This window comes from Delphinapterus leucas, chromosome 4 (assembly GCF_059928025.1).
Source record: "Delphinapterus leucas isolate spDelLeu-1000000601 "Yukka" chromosome 4, BTC_Dleu_Yukka2, whole genome shotgun sequence".
NCBI lineage: Eukaryota > Metazoa > Chordata > Mammalia > Artiodactyla > Monodontidae > Delphinapterus > Delphinapterus leucas.
This window is the reverse complement of record NC_143132.1, coordinates 95846142-95860345: the sequence shown is the minus strand read 5'-3', so window position 1 is coordinate 95860345 and position 14204 is coordinate 95846142. Positions and strand designations below refer to the sequence as shown.

Below are 14204 nucleotides of genomic sequence, written 5' to 3'. Positions count from 1 at the left end.
ATCTTAAGGGTTCAGGTTTTAAGCAATATAAATGGAAGTTAGAGGAAAGGATTTATGAGAAAGCTTCTTTAAAAAGGGACAGAAATGTGGGAAATGACCTGCCTCAACTTCCTGTTTCTTTCCTGCCTTCCAAAACTCAGACAAATTGACTGGAGCTACAGCAGCCATCGTGGATCTTGCAGTCACCTTGAGGATGGAAGCCAAGTATCCAGATGGTAGACCAGAAAGATCAAGGGGCCTGATTACCCATGACTGCAGAGCCGCAGTAGCAGCCTCCCTCCAGACTTCTGTTGTACAAGAGAGAAGTGAAATTATCTTTCATTTTTAGTTTTCTGCTGTAACAACTGAACCTAATCCTAGTCTGCTAATACAGTAGCAGAGTGATTATGAGAGGGCTCTGGAGTCAGACTGCTTTCACTCTGTTCCTTGCTCTGTCACCTCTTAAACAAGAGCCTTAAACCAATTCCCAGAGGCTTCAGAAGCCTCCTTTATCTCATCTGTAATATGAGGAAAATAACGCCACTTACACATGGGGTTGTTGTGAAGGTTGAGTAAAATAATGTGTAAAGCAATTAGAACTCTTTAGGTACACAGTAAGTGCTCAATAAATGGTAGCTGCTGCTATCATTATTATTATCATGACTATTATTGCCATAATTACTTATCAGGTTTAGCATTCATCTCCATTAATGGAGATGATGGGTCCTTTAGGGTAGAGACAATTTCTTTTTTTTTTTTTTAATTAATTAATTTATTTATTTTAGTTTTGTCTGTGTTGGGTCTTCGTTTCTGTGCAAGGGCTTTCTCCAGTTGCGGCGAGCAGGGGCCACTCTTCATCGTGGTGCGCGGGCCTCTCACTGTCGCGTCCTCTCTTGTTGCGGAGCACAGGCTCCAGACGCGCAGGCTCAGTAGTTGTGGCTCACGGGCCCAGTTGCTCCGCAGCATGTGAGATCCTCCCAGACCAGGGCTCGAACCCGTGTCCCCTGCATTGGCAGGCAGGTTCTCAACCACTGTGCCACCAGGGAAGCCCCGACAATTTCTTATTTATTTTTGGTATTGCTCCAGGACTGGCATATGGTAGGTACCCAATGCAGCTTTCCCAAACCATATCTTATTAGATTCTTGCTAGTATTTCTCATGAGCAGATGATAAAAATTACTGATACAGTGTACCGGGCGGGGGACTGATACTATGCATGCTTACTGTCATTTAATCCTTACCAAAACCACCTGAGAAATGGGCTGAAAGGGTAGTTGTAGACAGTGCAAGAGCTTAGGAGTCATTCAGACCTACACTCTGTTTGAGGTTCAATTTTATTAATATTAAAAGAACTGGAAATAAGTTTTATTTCTCCACTCACGTTCCATTCATAGGAGCCTCTTGGGGCAGATTACTTTTAATGGCCAGGTGTCGCTGACACGGAGGCTTTGCTTTGTGTTTTATCCCAAGCCGGTGAACTAGAGAACCTCTATAAACTACCCGCCTTCCATCCCTCATCTTGCAACAAAGCTGTCAGTGGGAACCAGGAAGAAAAACTATTTCCCCTATCTGGTTTATACAGTCTGGTATATACAAAAGGGTTTTAAGGTTTGGCATGGGCACAGGGTCTGGTTGTAGGCTGCTGAGCTATTTAAGAGTAGATAAGACCTTTTGGACAAGGGTAAAGGTTACAGCACAAGCTGCTTCCTCTGATAAATTTCCCTCCACCTGTGATAGGGCTGTGGGCAGTTATGGTGTTGGGGCAGGAACAGTAGGAGGAGCCTGGGAAGTTTTTTTTTCTTTTTTTAATTTTATTTATTTTTGGCTGCGTTGGGTCTTTGTTGCTGCACGCAGGCTTTTCTCTAGTTGTGGCGAGCGGGGGCTACTCTTTGTTTCAGTGCACGGGCTTCTCATTGCGGTGGCTCCTCTTGTTGTGGAGCACGGGCTCTAGGCGCGTGGGCTTCAGTGGTTGTGGCGCACAGGCTCTAGAGCACAGAGCTCAGTTTTTGTGGTGCATGGGGCTTAGTTGCTTCGCGGCATGTGGGATCTTCCCGGACCAGGGATTGAACCCGTGTTCCCTGCATTCGTAGGCAGATTCTTAACCATTGAGCCACCAGGGAAGTCCCTGGGAAGTTTTTGTAACTTTGGGTCTTGTCAAATTATAGAGAAAGTGGCTCTCTCTCTTAGATTTGTTTCATGTTATAAGCTGGTTTGCATCTCATGGGAGATGATGCCACAAGGGCAAAAGTCTCTTAAGAATCTGCTGGCCAAGAAGACCTAAATAGACATTTCTCCAAAGAAGATATACAGACTGCCAACAAACACATGAAAGAATGCTCAACATCATTCATCATTAGAGACATGCAAATCAAAACTACAATGAGATATCATCTCACACCAGTCAGAATGGCCATCATCAACAAATCTAGAAACAATAAATGCTGGAGAGGGTGTGGAGAAAAGGGAACACTCTTGCACTGCTGGTGGGAATGTGAATTGGTTCAGCCACTATGGAGAACAGTATGGAGGTTCCTTAAAAAACTAAAAATAGAACTACCATATGACCCAGCAATCCCACTACTGGGCATATACCCTGAGAAAACCAAAATTCAAAAAGAGTCACGTACCAAAATGTTCATTGCAGCTCTATTTACAATAGCCTGGAGATGGAAACAACCTAAGTGCCCATCATCAGATGAATGGATAAAGAAGATGTGGCACATATATACAATGGAATATTACTCAGCCATAAAAAGAAACGAAATTGAGCTATTTGTAATGAGGTGGATAGACCTAGAGTCTGTCATACAGAGTGAAGTAAGTCAGAAAGAAAAAGACAAATACCGTATGCTAACACATATATATGGAATTTAAGAAAAAAAAATGTCATGAAGAACCTAGGGGTAAGACAGGAATAAAGACGCAGACCTACTGGAGAACGGACTTGAGGATATGGGGAGGGGGATGGGTGAGCTGTGACAGGGCGAGAGAGAGTCATGGACATATACACACTAACAAACGTAAGGTAGATAGCTAGTAGGAAGCAGCCGCATGGCACAGGGATATTGGCTCGGTGCTTTGCGACCGCCTGGAGGGGTGGGATAGGGAGGGTGGGAGGGCGGGAGACGCAAGAGGGAAGACATATGGGAACATATGTATATGTATAACTGATTCACTTTGTTATAAAGCAGAAACTAACACACCATTGTAAAGCAATTATACCCCAATAAAGATGTTAAAAAAAAAAAATCTGCTGGCCAAATAGTTCCTATCTTAACATACATTTCCTCTTCTTGTAGGTCATGGCTATTCCAGAGGTAGCTCCTGGTTCCTATAGTGGAGTAGTCCTTAACCCTGGCTGCACATTAGAATTCCCTGGGGAATTTTTTTTAAATGCCAGTTCCTGGGCTCTACCCCAGCCCAACTGAATTAGAATCTCTAGGGCATAGAGCCTGAGCATCAGTATTTTAAAAAAGAAATAAACAGAAATTTAAAAAATTTTAAAATGAGTCACAAACTGAGAGAAAATATTTGCAAAACCATATATCTAATAAAGAACTTGTATCCAAAATATATAAAGAAGTCTTAAAAGTTAATAAGAAAATGAAGACTCCAATTAAATAATGAGAAAAATATTCGAACACTTTACCAAAAAATATATTTGCATGGCAAATAAATACATAAAAAGATGCTCAAAATATTTGTAATTAGGGAAATGCAAATTTCCACCGTACTGAAATATCACTATACACCGTCCAAAATGGCAAACAAACAAATAAAACAACCACAAAAAAACACACCTGACAATTCTTAGTGCTGGCAAAGAACAGAGCAACTGGAACTCTCATGTATAGCTGGTGAGAATCAAAAATAAGATAGCTACTTTGGGAAAATGTCTGGCAGTTCATTATAAAGTTAAACATATACTTGCCACAAAACCCAGCAATTCCACTCCTAGGTATTACTCAAGAGAAATGACAACTTGTGTTCACACAAAAACCTGTACACAGATATTTATAATGGCTTAATTCATAATGGTCCCAGACTGGATCAACCCAGTTGTCCTTCAACTAGTAAATGAATAAACTGTGTGGGGCTTCCCTGGTGGCGCAGTGGTTAAGAATCCACCTGCCAATGCAGGGGACACAGGTTTGATCCCTGGTCTGGGAAGATCCCACATGCCGTGGAGCAACTAAGCCTGTGCGCCGCAACTACTGAGCCTGCGCTCTAGAGCCCGCCAGCCACAACTACTGAGCCCGCCTGCCACAACTACTGAAGCCCGCCTGCCTAGAGCCCCTGCTCTGCAACAAGAGAAGCCACCGCAATGAGAAGCCCGCGCACAGCAACAAAGAGTAGCCGTCGCTCACCGCAACTAGAAAAAGCCTGTGCGCAGCAACGAAGACCCAACAGAACCAGAAAATAAAAATAAAAAATAAAATAAATTGAAAAGAAAAAAAACAAACTGTGGAATATCCATATGGTGGGATACTACTCAGAAATAAAGTGTAATGTCTCATTGATAACACACAACATGAATGAATCTTAGATGCATCATACTAAGTGAAAGAAACTAAACTCAAAAGGTTACCTACTGAATGAGTCCATTTATATAACATTCTGGAAAAGGCGAAAGTATAGAGACAGAAAACGTCTCTGGTTGCCTGGGGTTGGGGGTGGCAGGAGGGGAAAATCACAAAGAGGTAACATGAAGGAATTATTTGGGGGGTGATGGAACTCTTCTGTATCTTGATTGTAGTGGAGGTTACACAATTGTATGTATTGGTCAAAACTCATAGAATTGTATATTTAAAAGGGTCAACTTTACTGTATGTACTTATAACTCAGTAAAGCTGAGCCTCCCTCCCCCAATCCATTATTCAGAAGCAAATTCCCCAATTTAAATTCATAGTCAGGGTTGAGAGATATTGCTGGCGTAATAAATTCAAATCTAGTTTCTGTTATTTAAACTTCAGTTTCCTCATATGTAAAACTGGAGATAATAAAACCTACTTTGAAGAGATATTATGAATCTTAAACGTGATGATGTATGGCAAACTCCTAATATAGGGTTTGGCACAAAATAATAATAACCACTTAACAGGTGCTACATGCCAGGTGTTGTATGGCATTTTACAGATACCTCATTTAGTCTTTACAACAGCTCTATGAAGTAGGTATTATTGTCACCATTTTCAGGGTGGAGAAACTGAGGCTCAGAGAAGTTACGGAACTTGCTCAGAGTCTCACAGCTGGTCAGTGGCTGAGGCAGGTTCCAAGTCTAAACTTATCGTTACTGATTACCACTCTGAAATCTTAATTTCAGGCATCCTGCTCTTCGGCTTCACTTCTATCTTCTAGTTCACTTTCTCGCTGTTTTTACTTCAGTGATTTCCAGACCTCATTGAGAACACCAGTCTTCATCGATCCTACCACTTCTCGTAAATCACCACTACCTTCCTGTTCTCACTTCCTTTCTCATCCAACCTAAGTTGTGTGGTCCAGCAGTATTTCCTCTTCCTTTTCTAGTATTCCTAGTCCCATGGCTTTTTTCCCCCTCTCTCTCTGCCTAGGAAAAGCTAAATCTAGTCAATCCCAACTTTTTCTTTATTCTGCTCTTGCAACCAAGCAGCAGTTATTGCTGGAGATAGATGCAGATATGGAGAAGCAGTGGGAAGTTGGGTCCAGAGAGAAGCTATATGGAGATGATGGTGTGGGAGTGGAAAGAAGAGGGTGGAGGGAGACTTTCCTTGGTTTAATGGCAAAGGATCATAGAGTGAGAGGCCTGGTTGAAGAAACCTGATATAAAAATGCTAACTTTGGCACAGTTATTTTGGTCCTGTCCCTGGCTGGGGGCTCGAGGAGGATTCTGGCTGGCCTCAGCTGGGAGATGTCAGTTACAAAGTGTAGAGAAGTGTTATGGACGAGGCCATGTGCAGAGAGGGGCATCCCTACTGGGACAGAAGCAGGGCTTTCTTTTGGTGCCTGGTGCCGTGGTGAAGGCACCGATTACTGGCCAGTACCAGAGCCTTCGGTGGAGCTGGTTCAGTGATGTGCTGGTAAATGTTTAACAACTCACTCTCTGAAAACAAACAGCAAACAGACAAACTCTGATTTGTAGCATTTGCAAATTTCTGTGGTGTAAATACTCCCTCCATAGCCCCAGTCTAGGTTACACAGCGCCCATGAGCACGACGTCAGGGGGACAGGCTACCAGAATGTGACTGGGCCTTGTTCTAATTTCTAAATGTAATGAAGCACCTTGAAGGATAAGAAGGAAGGATTCGTTTTTGGGAATTGTCATGGTTTGGGGGACTGGGCCTTAATAGGATGGGATCTAGAGGAGACTGTGCAGTCTGCATTGACCAGGCAGGACTCTGAACCGTCTGCCCTACATCCTCTGTAGGACTCCCTGGTTACATGCCTCCCTTTTGTCTTACCACTGCTCTTCTGTTCTATGTGCTAACATTTTTAGATTTATAAATTTATGGTGAGTAATAATCTGGCACCTTCCCCCAAATAATTTCCTTGCCAAACAAGTTTGAAAATGATTGCAATCAGGTTAATATTAATAGAATTTCGAGCATCCACAGAATTTATTCATATATAAGGAAAAAATCCTCTATTCTGCAGGAATCTCAAATATTAGGATATTCACGCATATTAGAGAATGACTTCAGGAAAAGATAGTGGTAAGACCAACAAGGATATAAGCCATGACAGGAGATAAATCAAATCGGTCCTGGAAATATTTTCCTCATCACATTAAAACGATGTCAGATATAAACCAGTGCACTTTCTGATGGCGTTTCCCTAGTCTGTGCATCCCACATGGATGGAGACTGTTTAGTCTGGATGAACGATACTAATGTAGAACTCTTCTTGTGGTGGTGTGCATTAGTACACAGAACTCCCAGTGTAGGTTAGCATCTTTACTTCTCCAGAAACATTTGAAGAGGCCACAACATTCACTGCCAAGACATGAGTTGACGCACGTGATCTGCCAAGCCCAAACCCAGCAAAGCCTCATGCTTTTGCAGTATAACCATCAAGAAGCAGTAAGTTTTCCTTTTCTTTCTTTTTCAAGGTGTCCATTGACCCATCCCCAGCATCTGGGAAGATACTGTGGATTCCAACTCAAGAGAAGAGGAGGAAAGAGGAAAAGGAAATAGAGCTATTTCACAAACTATCAACATGTAAGTCCTGGTACTTCATTAAAAAAAGCAAACGCGTTTTATGATTCTTTCTCAAGGAGAGAGAAGGCGCTAGCTGAGCTACCTCTGCAGAACATCAGTCTGTTGAAATGCTGTGGCAGATGGTGCTTTGTGATTCTCACGATGGCTTTATTTCCTAACTTGCTTTCCTCCTGCTTGGAGATCACAATGCCAGTTTGAGGCTCATAAAATCCCAATCATATCAGATTTACTGACTTGTCATTTTGCTACTCTGCCGATCCAGTATTTATTATTTATATCCTGGCTATATCCACCCCCCACGAAAGAACTGACCTTTCTTCTCCTGAAAGGGAGACAGAATAAAAATAGAGCCATTAGGACATGACAGGGAATGAGAAGTTGGGCAGTGGCTAGGCACCAGAATATTTATTTGGATCGAAAAACCAAAGAAAAAGGAAGCTACTACAATGAGCCCAAACCTAGCGCTGAACTCCCTGATAGTCAAGGCAAAAAGGGGGCATGATGACCACTTTGCTCATCTCACCACTAAATGCTCTAGGAGAGCGGGACGAACAGTAACAGGCCGGCAGGCACGCTCTCCACATCATAAAATCCCAATCATATCAGATTTACTGACTTGTCATTTTGCTACTCTGCCGATCCAGTATTTATTATTTATATCCTGGCTATATCCACCCCCCACGAAAGAACTGACCTTTCTTCTCCTGAAAGGGAGACAGAATAAAAATAGAGCCATTAGGACATGACAGGGAATGAGAAGTTGGGCAGTGGCTAGGCACCAGAATATTTATTTGGATCGAAAAACCAAAGAAAAAGGAAGCTACTACAATGAGCCCAAACCTAGCGCTGAACTCCCTGATAGTCAAGGCAAAAAGGGGGCATGATGACCACTTTGCTCATCTCACCACTAAATGCTCTAGGAGAGCGGGACGAACAGTAACAGGCCGGCAGGCACGCTCTCCACAGGCCTGCGCCTGCACAAGATGCGTACCTGACAGTATGGATGCAACGGCTGCAATGATGAAGGACACAATGACGCCGGGTCCCGCCATTTCCTTGGCCACCAGGCCAGACACCACGTACATCCCAGTGCCCACGCAGCTGCCGACTCCGAGTGAGATGAGGTCCACGGTGGTGAGCACCTGGGCTAGCTTGGTGCCATGTGCTGTGGTGGCCCCAGTTCCCTCTAGCATGGACTCCACCGGTTTGGTGCGCAGGATCCTGGAGTGCATGGCGTACCAGGCAGCCCCCCACTGCACTCGCCGGGGGTCCAGGGAGGCGAGGAAGCCACTCATCCTGAGCGAGATGGGTTGTGGTGAAGGTCAACTGATGGCAGAGGGCTGCAGAAGCCTTAGTGGATGCTTCTGGAACTCATCTAGTGACCAGGGATCTCCCTTTTAGGAAAGGTCGAGAAGTCCCCAGGGCAGACTTCTCCTGGGAATGAATGTCTGCAGGAAAAACACAAGAAAAAGGTAGATGAGACCAAGTGGGAAACAAACTATGGCTTGAAGGCATTGATGGAGGTCAGTGTACTGAACTGGTAGAACTGATCTAACCTGTGTATTTATAATGCAGGAGGGTTGCATTTCCCCCTTTGTCTTGCCTCCAGTCCTAAATGACAGTCCGTAGTTTGCACTGTGTGGCATAGTTGTTATGAAGAGGGTGGTCTGAGTCAGGGCTCTGCTAATTACGGTTCTGGGAACTTAGAAACGTTACTTCATGTCTCTGTGCTTCAGTTTCTACTGCGTAGTGGGGATAATCAAGCCTCCTGCCTTGTGTCGATGTGAGAATTAAATTAGTGTTTGTCTAAAAAGAGCTTAAGACAATGCCTGGCCTGTGGAGAATGCTCTTCTGTCAAACTCTAAGTGCTTCTTACCTGGCTCTGCCAAGACTTGGTCTGTGATTCTTGGGCATAATCTCTGGGGACACAAATCCTCATTTTTTATATAAGGATGTAAAATTGGATCTATGACTCTCAAGAGGGGCAGTGCCACCCCACGGGATTGTCTTCGAACTTTGTTCTCAAATGAAATGAAAATGTTTTGAGAATTTTTTTGCTCTCAGAGGTTGGGGTAGGGGGAGTGTTCATGGCATTTGGTTGGTGGGCCCCAGAGATGTTAAACGCGTGGGATGGTGTCATACCATTTTCAGATATCGGACATTTTTTTTTTAGTTAATTAATTTTATTTTTGGCTGCGTTGGGTCTTCGTTGCTGCACACAGGCTTTTCTCTGGTTGTGGTGAGCGGGGGCTACTCTTCATTGCGGTGCATGGGCTTCTCATTGCAGTGGCTTCTCTTGTTGCGGAGCACGGGCTCTAGGCACGCAGGCTTCAGTAGTTGTGGCGCACGCGCTTAGTTGCTCCGCGGCATGTGGGATCTTCCCGGACCAGGGATCGAACCCGTGTCCCCTGCATTGGCAGGCAGATTCTTAACCACTGCGCCACCAGGGAAGCCCCGGACATTCTTGTAGGTGAAAATTCTGGTTATGATGATCTGAAGCTAAAACCTAACTCTGTTTTACATATAAGCACATGAGATTATTTTGGATGGTTTTAATAGACAAGTACCTTGACTTTTCCAGGAAGGCAATTATAAATAAATTGAAGGAAGATTGTAAATTCTTTAGCTTTGAACTTAAGTGGAGTTCATCACTGTTTTAGAAAACGAAGACACCCTTTCAGTGCAGCCTATGGTGCTGCATCACCCATTCAGCACACCTGTAACAGCCTGCCATTTGAAAGTGGCACGTTTACAGTACTTTTTCGTATAGTGCAAGCATCTCATGATGACAGCTGTACTTGCCTGAGTGTTTAAATACTGAAATATGTTATATACAGGCAGGTTACCCATGAATTTTGCTTTAGGATATTAAAGAGGGGTGTATCAAGATATGTATTACAAAAAAGAGGTGCTGGGTCTGATAGACTTGAGAATTATTGTACTAGATGATTTCTAAAGTTTTGTCAAGTTAGAAAATGCCAAGATTATATGAAGTTACTTTCTTTGGAAGCCAGAAGCTTCATAAAATTCTATAAAGAATTTTTAAAGTACATCTGGAACATTGATTCCAAGTACTGTGCCGATAAGCCTAGGACATTTACATTTACAGCAAGTTCCAGCCCGTGTAATCTACCCATATTATTAATTAATACAACTTAGCACTTAATGTAACACTTGTCCACTTCTAAAAGCTTTGTAGATACAACCTAATTAGAAGAATCAGGTGAAATGTAGCAGTTTGGCTCACAGGGGTTGGGTGATGGACCTACTGGTTTAATTTCCTCCTAAATTTGGCAGCGTTGCTTCATGCTGTGTGTTAATTCTTGACATCTTAGATATCAGTACATTTAGATAGTGCCACTGTATATACCAGAGTCATTCAAAAGCCTAGAGTGCCAGCATTTTTTTTTTTTAAGATTTCCAGATTTGTGAGAAAATGTATACCAGGAAGGCTGCAAGAACAACTGCTCTACTGGAGCTCTTGAGCTCTTGTGGGGAAATCAATGTACATATCTATTTAATTTCAACCCAGCCAGCATGTACTGAGCATCCGTTATGTGCCAGGCATGATGTTAGGCTCAGGGATGCAAAGACACGGTCCCTGCTCTCGTGGAGTTTCCAGTCTAGAACTGGAGATGATGGTCACCCAAATCACAATGCAAGGGAGAAGGTTTTTTTGGTTTTTTTTTTTTCTGAAAACCTTGTCTTTACTTATTTTTCATATTACAAATGTTTATAGCATGGCCATTGCAGAAAAATCAGACAGTATCAACAATAACATTCAGTGAAGATAGATAAGACAATTCAACACACAGATAGAAAAATAAAAACCAGATCATTCTAGAGAGGGATAAGGGGTATGTTGTAGTGTCCCCCCAAAATTTATATGTTGAAGCTCTAATCCTCAGTACCTCAGAACGCGACCTTATTTGGAAATAGAGTCGTTGCAGATGTACTGAATAATTAACTAAGATGAAGTCACATTGCAGTAGGATGGGGCCCTAACCCAATACAACTGGTGTCCTTATAAAAAGAGGAAATTTGGACGCAGAGCCACACACACAGGGAGAACGAGCTGTGAAGGTGAAGGCAGAGATCAGGGTGATGCATCTGCAAGCTAGGGAACACCAAGGATTGCCAGCAAACCACCAGAAGCTAGGAAAGAGCCCTGGAACAGATCCTTCCTCACAGCCCTCAGAAGGGACCAACCCTGCTGACACCTTGATCTCAGACTTCCAGAACTGCGAGACAATAAATTTCTGTTATTTAAGCCTTGCAGTTTGTGATACTTTGTTATAGCAGCCCATGCAAATGAATACAGGCTATAAAGGAAGTCAGACAGGGTGATGAAGGGGCGAGAGGGTCTCTGTGGTCACAGCATTGGCTCCTGAGTGACGGGAAGCAGCCGGTCATGCCAGGTGTCAGGGGAGAGGGTCTTGCAGAGCTGGGCCAGAGGGGAGATGGGGTGGCCTGCTCTGGGAACTGAGTGACACTGGGACAGTGTGACGAGGAGGATTCAGGTACCACGTGAGAGCTTTACATGTGTCAACTAGTTAAATCTGCATTTACAGGTGAGGCAGAGAAGGCCGGGGAGGTCCAGTAACTTCTCCAAAGTCATGGAGCCCATAAGTGCAGAGCTGGGCCTTGGCTCCACTTGCCAAGCTGTTATTCCTGGCTTTCCTGCCTGAGGGGCACAGGGTCAGACTGCTGAGCGTCTCTCAAGCCAAGACAAGGGGTTTGTGTTTACTCTAAGAGCCATGAGAAGCCATGGGAGGGTTTTGTTCAGGTGGGCAACGTGACATGATTTACATTTTTAAAGCTCATTGTAGCTGCTGTGCAGTTAACTGAAGACTCATGCCCGATGATGAGTCAGTGCCAGGACAGATGTATCAGTACAGAGGGGAGTGAGGTGTGGACCTGCTGCTGAGGGCAGCCGTGGTTCTCCAACTTGGCTGCACAGGGGAATTACCTGGGGATCTTTCAGGAGCAATGGTGCCTGGCCTCAGCCCCAGAAATCCCAATTTAATTGGTCTGAGGTGTGGCATAGATATAGGGATTCCTTAGATCCTTAGAGCTCCCCAGGTGATTCTAGCACAGCAGGGTTAGGGTCCACTGCCCTGTGAGTAATGACTAACGTGCTGGTGTAGAAAACCAGATACTGCCTGTGATGGTTAATTTTACTTGTCAACCTGACTGGGCTAAGTGATGCCAAATAGCTGGTCAAACATTATTTCTGGGTGTGTCTGTGAGAGTGTCTCTGGAAGAGATTAGCATCTGAATCGGTGGACTGAGTAGAGAAGATCCCCTCATCAGCATGGGTGGGCATCATCTGATCCGTTGAGGGCCTGAATAGAACAAAAAGGCAGAGGAAGAGTGAATTCACTGATTCTGCTTGAGCTGAGATACCCATCTTCTCCTCTCCTCGGACACTGGTGCTTCTGGTTCTTGAGCTTTCAGACCCAAACCGGGACTCACACCACCTGCCCCTCCCGATTTTCAGGCCTTCCGACTCAGACTGAATGATACCACCAGCTTTCCTGGTTCTCCAGGTTGCAGACAGCTGATCATGGGACTTCTTAGCCTCCATAACATGTGAGCCAATTCCTCATGTAAGAAATCCCCTCATATGTATCTGTATAAATCCTATTGGTTCTCTTTCTCTGGAGAACTTTGACTGACCCATTGCCATTTTCCACGTGGGGTCCCAAGGCCGACAGGTACTTCCTGTTTCTCTTCCTGGGCAGGTAACTGGGCCTTTCAGCAGCAGTCTTCTGCAGGCGGTGATGGTGGATCTGGAGATACCCTTTGGGATATTTGTCCTGATCAGCCCTTCATCAGAAACTGTCACAGAGACACTGAGAAAAGAACCAGGCTGGTTAGGGACGTGACAGTTTCACTTTGGTAGATAATCAGAAATCATGGTGAAAACATAGAGAATCAACTAGAATAAAAGTTGAAGGTGGTAGAATTCCTTCCTGGCTCCATTCCCTCCATGTAATTCCTCTGAGTGCTTGCTTTATTGATGCAAACAGGGGCTTGGGGCATTTCCTTTCTTGGTTGGAAATTTACTGGAGAGAACAAAATGTACAAAAGAAAACATGCTTCTAAGTGACTATTGACAATATCCATATTCATTACCCCCAGATTATGTTAATCAAAGAGAGTTTTGGAAGCTTATTGCTCTTGTCTTTCCAAGATGAGCAATAAATGTGTGTTGTGCTTTCTCTAGCACTTTCATTCAAGTTTCTCAAAATACTTCACAGCTATAGCTAAGGAAGGCTTGCAGGGCCCCTGGGAGAAGGGAGTCATCATTGTGGTGTTTGAGGGTTCAGTGGGCTCCAAGTATAATGACAGAAAGAGCAGGTTTGTGTGAGGGTGAAAATAATTTTATGGCTTGGAAGTTCACCGACTAGGTAGGATTGTTGAATTAGGTTGGAGCCTGCGTTCGGAGGTGAAGAGAGGAAGGAAACGAAGGCTAACAAAACAGTAAACAGCCTCAAATCATTCCTGCCTGATTTTGCAAATACGCTAAGGGATTACAAAAATCCCTTCCTGACACTTCCCGTGAGCTGGTGGCCAGCCTTTGCTGGAACATCTGGAGCAGCAGGAACATTGGCTGGTAGAAGCTGCCCCTTCACGTGGTTGAACAGTTAGGATTGCAACAAAATTCTTCTAGTCAACGACCCCAGGCAAAAGGAGGTTGCAGTTGAAAGTGCCAGGTTTGATGAGCCCTTCCAGGTGACTGCAGGATCTGAAGGAGCCTTCTGAGGCCCCGCCCCCAACTCCTGTACCCTGGGTCGTGTGCTAGCCCTCCTTCCCACCAGCCCCGCTGCTTCTCCTCTGGGCTGAGCTCCTGGCTCCTGGTTAAGAACCTAATTCAGGAGCCAGGTCCCCTGGGTTCAAAGTCTGGCTCTGCCCTTACTTGCTAAGAGCCTCTCCATGCTTCAGTTTTGCCATCTATAAAATGGGATAATAAGGGCGCTAACTAGCTCACAGGGCTAGTTAGGAGTGAAGGAGTTAACGTGTGTGGAG

The 14204-nt window shown here is 44.3% G+C and overlaps 1 protein-coding gene across 1 annotated transcript in view; it reads right to left on the bottom strand.

Annotated features, from left to right (window-relative positions):
* The window catches only part of SLC7A14 (solute carrier family 7 member 14), a 70541-nt gene extending 61305 nt beyond the window's left edge, over window positions 1-9236 (bottom strand). Inside the window, exon 1 of the mRNA XM_022572440.3 lies at window positions 8164-9236. Within this exon, the coding sequence (XP_022428148.1) occupies window positions 8164-8467 (304 nt within the window). The 5' untranslated portion in view covers window positions 8468-9236. The remainder of the gene's footprint in view (window positions 1-8163) is intronic.
* Between the last annotated feature and the right edge of the window lie 4968 nt (window positions 9237-14204).